At 38.7% G+C, this 6,452-nt stretch overlaps 1 protein-coding gene across 1 annotated transcript; it reads left to right on the plus strand.

The window, feature by feature from the left end:
* Positions 1–421: 421 nt before the first annotated feature.
* HELRODRAFT_194733 (hypothetical protein) lies at positions 422–6,394 on the plus strand (the record flags this gene model as incomplete). The annotated part of the gene is made up of 9 exons (XM_009033701.1): positions 422–476; positions 1,819–1,914; positions 2,220–2,360; positions 2,780–2,920; positions 3,263–3,321; positions 3,790–3,880; positions 4,186–4,284; positions 5,579–5,694; positions 6,167–6,394. 9 exons carry the CDS (start codon positions 422–424, stop codon positions 6,302–6,304), a joined length of 936 nt encoding a protein of 311 aa, XP_009031949.1. The 3' UTR covers positions 6,305–6,394.
* Positions 6,395–6,452: the final 58 nt, after the last annotated feature.

Consider the following 6,452-nt stretch of genomic DNA (forward strand, 5'->3'; position numbering starts at 1 on the left):
GTAATATATAAAAGGTTAAGATTTAGATGGTGGTGTCGGGATCAAGCAAATTTAACCGCGATCTCAGTTTAATTTTAAAATGGTACAATTCAGTGATAACCCTAATATCTGGGGGTACAAATAATTGCCAGATCTTAGGGCCCAAAATTTTAAGACTAGTTGCAACGAGCTTAAGGCGGGTTTTTGATGGATAAATAACAGACGCGTGTCTTGTGTTCAATATTTGGACGGAATTACTATAAATATAAAAGTTAGAAAAAGAGGGAGGGAGTAAGTTGTTCAGAAATTTAAAGACAAAAATAGCCGTGAAGTAGATGTAAAGGCAAGGTAGTGACAAGATATTGTGCTCGACGAAAAAGGATCTCGTGTGAGAATAAGGTTTAAGATTAAATATTAGACGGATGGCTCTTTTCTGAGAAACATGCAGACAGTTAAGATGACTTTTAGGACTGTGACCCCAAAGAAGTATACAGTAAGTTAGATAGGGGTAGATGAAGGCATTGTAAAGAGTTTTTAGAGAAGAACGAGATAGCTTGTTTTTTATGTTGTAGAAAATTCCTATGAGTTTGTTAATCTTTAAAGATATGGATTGGAGATGAAGATCCCAAGAAAGATTATCAGAAATAGTCACACCCAAGAACTTGGTTGAGAGAACACGATTTATTTTAATATTATTCAGCATTAGGTTTAAGTTATTGGATTGGTTAGTTAAGATTTTGGGTCCAAAGATTATGTAAGAACATTTAGAATGATTGACAGTAAGTTTGTTAGAAGAAAACCAGTTTGAAAGTTCTGAAAGGACCGAATTTATATGATCTGAACATGAAATGTCGTCGGGAGTAAATAGGAGATTCGTGTCGTCGGCAAATAGTATACATTTAGTTCCAATAGATATATTATGAATGTCGTTTATGTAGATTAGGAATAGAAGTGGGCCGAGGATTGATCCCTGAGGTACACCAATGGAAGTTAAGGCCTTTGAAGATTGGTAATTGTCAATAGTGACGTATTGATTCCGATGTGAGAGATAACTTTGAATCCACCCGAGAGCTTCTCCTCGAATACCATAACAACTTAATTTATCAAGTAAGATGCTGTGATTAATAACGTCAAATGCTTTCGAAAGGTCTAAAAACAAACCAACTGAGAGTTTTTTGTCATTGAGTTTGGAGAGGATGTGATGGACATAATCGAGTAGAGCAAGTTCCGTTGAGTGGCTAGGGCGAAAACCATATTGGTTGTTGCAAATAATTTTATGTACTTCGAAGAAAGAAAATAGTCTGACGTAAACTGCTTTTTCTAGTAATTTTGACAACGGAGACAGTAGAGAAATCGGCCTGTAGTTATTAATGTCGGCATTATCTCCTTTTTTAAATATGGGAATAACTTTCGAGGTTTTAAAGCAGTCCGGAAAAATTCCTGAACTAAGAGATAAGTTGAAAATATGTAGAAGGGGTACTGTTATATTGGATATTATGTTTTTTACAAGAAACATATTTAATCCATCATCTGAATAAGATTTCTTGTTTTTCAACTTGCCAGCTAATGTTAGCAGCTCGGAGCGAGTGATCGGATGGAAGCAAATAGAGTGAGAAATATGTATGCATGTATGTATGTATGTATGTATGTATGTATGTATGTATGCATGTATGTATGTATGTATGTATATATATATATGTATGTATGTATGTATGTATATATGTATGTATGTATGCATGTATGTATGCATGTATGTATGTATGTATGTATGTATGTATGCATGTATGCATGTATGTATGCATGTATGTATGCATGTATGTATGTATGAACATCACACAGAAAAGAAGAAAGATGATAGCACTGATAACAGTGATTACGCTGATGAGGAGTTCGTGAAGAAGTTGGTGTTCATGGATTCTTATCCAACAAAAAATGGTGATGTTCATGATAATGATGATGATGACGACGATGGTGATGATGATGATGATGATGATGATGACGATGTTCATGATGATGATGATGACGATGATGATTGTGTTACTATTTGTAGTTATGATGATGGTGGTGATGATGATTTGGAGTAATGGTGATGATGATTTGTGTTTATGGTGATAGGTTGATGATGGTGATGATTTGGGGTTATGGTGATAGGTTGATGATGATAATGATGATGATGATGGTGACGATGGCCAATCACTCGTCGATATTAAATTTAAACCAATTAAAACCTTTACCTTCAGATTTCAGCCAATCAGCGTGCTTGTGGCTGGGCACGAGCCTAGGCTCCGCCTTCGTCCTCACCATCCTGGCGTCTCCATTGGTGGAGGAAAGCACGAATGACGAGGCTGATCACAATCAAAACCTCGTTGTTGTCCCTACGTGTTCGTATTGAGTGAATGAATGAGTGAATGAATGAGTGAATGAATAAATGAATGAATAAATGAATGAATAAATGAATGAATAAATAAATGAATGAATGGTTGGATGAATTAATGCAAGGATGGATGAATGAATGAATGAATGAATGAATGAACGATTGATGATTGTGATGACGATGATGAGGATGATATAAACGGGATAGTAATGATAGTTGTGATGGTGGTGGTGGTGACGATAATAGGGTGGTAATGATTATGGCGAAGTCGTGGGTGCTGATGATGATGATAGAATTGGCAGTAAGAAAATTCACCAATCTGTCATCCGTCATTTTCTTCATCATCACCATCATCATCTTCTTCTTTGTCATCATCATCATCATCATCATACCATCATCACCACCATCACTACCATCACCATACAGCCACCATCTACCGTCTGAAAGGACCTCTGTTGGGCATCTTCTTCCTGGAACCCTCCACCAACCCCGTCATAATCTCACCGCCCAAGATGGCCTGGAAAGATGAGGAGAGATCGGCCTGCAGGAGGAGAGTGGAGGGAAAAAGTTGGGAGGAGTGAATGGAGGAATGAGGGGATGAATGAATGAATGAGGGGATGGATGAATGAGTAAATGAATGAATGATTGAATGAAAGAGTGAATTAACGATCGAATGAATGAACTGCCTTTGAGTAATTAATTAATTAATGTATAAAAGAACGTATGAGTGTAAGAATGAATGATTGATTGAATGAATGAATGAATGAAAGAGTGAATTAACGATCGAATGAATGAACTGCCTTTGAGTAATTAATTAATTAATGTATAAAAGAACGTATGAGTGTAAGAATGAATGAATAAATGAATGAATTAATTAATTAATTAATTAATTGGTAATTAAACGATCAGTTTCAGAGGCCAGCGATAGCGCCCTCTTGGTCATTCTCGTATCGGACAGGCAGATAAGGGTCAGTGACGTCATCGTCGTCGTCATCCATCATTCATCCATCCATCCAGCCATTCATTCACCTATTAATTCATTCATTATTTAATTCATTCACTCACCCATTCATTCTTTTACCTATTCATTCATTCATTCATTTACCCATTCATTCATTCATTTACCAATTCATTCATTCACTCATACATTCGTCGTCGTCATTATACTTTATCTTCTTCGTTACAATCATCATCATCGTCGTCACCGTTATCATGATCATCAACATCATCATCATCATCATCATCATCAACATCGTCATCATCATCAACATCATCATCATCATCATCAACGACATCATCATCATCATCATCAACGACATCATCATCATCATCATCAACGACATGATATATATGATAATGATAACGATGATCATCATCATCACCATACCTTTCTTTTCCATCATCATCGTCATCATCATCGTCATCATCATCATCAGGTGATCAGCGAGCCAAGCCAGGTCTGCTTGCACAAGTACAAGACGACTGATGATGGCTTCATCGTCAAGGCTGAAGCGATGATGATGAAAGGTGACGATGGTGGTGGTGATGATTGTGATGAGTATGATGATGATGATGATGATGATTGTTATGGTGGTGGTGATGATTGTGATGAGTATGATGATGATGATTGTGATGATGATGAAAGGTGTCACGACGATGATGATAGTGATGATGACGAAGAAAGGTTATGGTGATGATGATCATCATCATCATCGTGATGACGATGACGAAGAAAGGTATGGTGATGATGATGGTGACTAAAACAACTACAACATGATGATGATGACAACGATGATCATCGTCATCATCACTATCGTCATAATCATCATCAGATGTCCCAGTACTGGTGGTCGCACTGACCAGCCACCACTTCCTGCTCCTCCAACTGCCAGCCCTCAAGATCATCTCTGACATCAGCTGCGAGGATAGAAGTTCCAAGTAATGATCGTGGTGGTGGTAATGGTGGCGGTTGTGATTGGAATAGTGGAATGATTGTGTTAGTGGTATCAGTGGTAGTGGTGGTGGGGGTGATGATTGTGATGGGAGTGGTGTGACGATGGTGGCTGTGATGATGGTGGTGGATGCTGTGATGATGATGCGTGAGTCAGCATCATCTTCAGTAACATCATCACCATCACCGGTAACATCATCATCACCACCATAATCATCACCAGTTACATCATCATCATCACCACCACCATCATCATAATCGTCATCAGCATCGGGTTCTTCAGGACGTTGACCTTATCGGACCACGGCCACGGCTTTTACATGCACTCACCCTCCGAACTCCAGAAGTTCATCATCACCGATGGAGATGAGTGAGTTGTGCTGGTGGGTGGTGGTGAGGAAGGATGGAGGAGGTGGTGGTTATGATTGTAATGATGATGATGATGATGAAGATGATGTTGATGATGATGATGAGTTATGGGTATAGTGTTGATGATGATGATGAATAGATATTCATCCATCTTTCCATCTAGTCATTCATCTATCCATACATTATTTTGTCAATTCATTCATCCACCTTTGATCCATCTTTTTATCCATCCATCCATCTTTTCATTCATCCACTTATCCATCCACCTATCTATCTACCTTTCATCCATCCATCCATCCATCCATCTATACATCTTTTTATCCATCCACCCATCTTTCCATCCATCCACCTTTCCAATTTTTTATTCATCCATCCACCCATCTTTCCATCCATCCATCCATCTATATATCTTTTCACCCATCCATCCACCCATCCATCCACCCACCCATCCATCCACCTATCCATCCACCCACCCATCCATCCACCTACCCAGCGAGCAGATCAACCAACTTTATGGCGAACTTTTCGTACCACGTGAGGTTCCAGAGGCGCCGAAACCGAGTTTCTTCTCGAACATTTTCGAGAGTTCAAATAAGGCCCTCGACAGAGATGCATTGTGTGAGTGTGTGTGTGTTTGTGTGTGTTTATGTGTGTGTGTGTGTGTGTGTGTTTGTGTGTGTGTTTGTGTGTGTGTTTGTAGACACGGTCACCATCATTATCATCGTTACCATCACAATCATCATCACCATCATCATCATCACAATCATCATCATTACAATTACAATCATCATCATCATCCTAATCTACATCACAATCACAATCATCGCCATCATCACAATTACAATCATTATCACCATCATCACAATCATCATCACAATCGCAATCATCATCATCATCAACAACAGTCGGCGAGTCGGGCAGCGGAAAGGCGAGCAGGACTCTGACCCAGCACGTGAACCACATGGAGAAGTTGCAGGTTGGGGCTGAGACCTCGTGCTCCGAGATTTCAAAAGCCAGACAGGTTTCTAGCTCGCTCTCTTTTTCATTCATTCACTCTTTCATTCATTCATCCTTTTATTCATTATTCATTCATTCAATCATTCATTCATTATTCATTCAATCATCATTTATTCATTCATTCATTCATTTATCCTTTCATTTGTTCATTCATTCATTCTTTCATTTATTAGTTCATTCTTTCATTTATTCGTGGTGGTGTAACGATAAAGTGTTGGTGGATGTGTGCGTTTGTGTGTGTGTGTCGTTGATACCTCTGAAGCGAGGGTACTCGAAATAATGACCTTTGACTTTTAATAAAATACTTAACCTTTGACCTTTAATATAGGACTTAACCTTTGACCTTTAATATAATACTGATCCTTTGACCTTTAATATAATACTGATCCTTTGACATTTATATAGTAATAATCTTTTGACCTTTAATATAGTACTTAATATTTAATACAGTACTAATTACCCGTAATATTATTAAGGCGGCCCTCGAGAGGGGCGAAAAGTTGAGTGACCTTGAGGACCGGACGGCCCTAATGAAGGTCAACGCCGAGGTCTTCTCCGGTCTGTCCACACAGCTGAAGAATAAGTACAAGGAGAAGAAGTGGTATCAGTTGTGATGGTGGTGGTGGTGGTGGTGATGATGATGATGATGATGATGATGATGATGATGATGATGATAAGAATGAGGATGGTGGTGATGATGATGAGGAAGAAGAAGATGATGATGACGATGATGATGATGATGATGATCGTGATGATGATGAC

This window comes from Helobdella robusta, assembly GCF_000326865.2.
Source record: "Helobdella robusta unplaced genomic scaffold HELROscaffold_96, whole genome shotgun sequence".
NCBI classification, from domain to species: Eukaryota; Metazoa; Annelida; class Clitellata; order Rhynchobdellida; family Glossiphoniidae; genus Helobdella; species Helobdella robusta.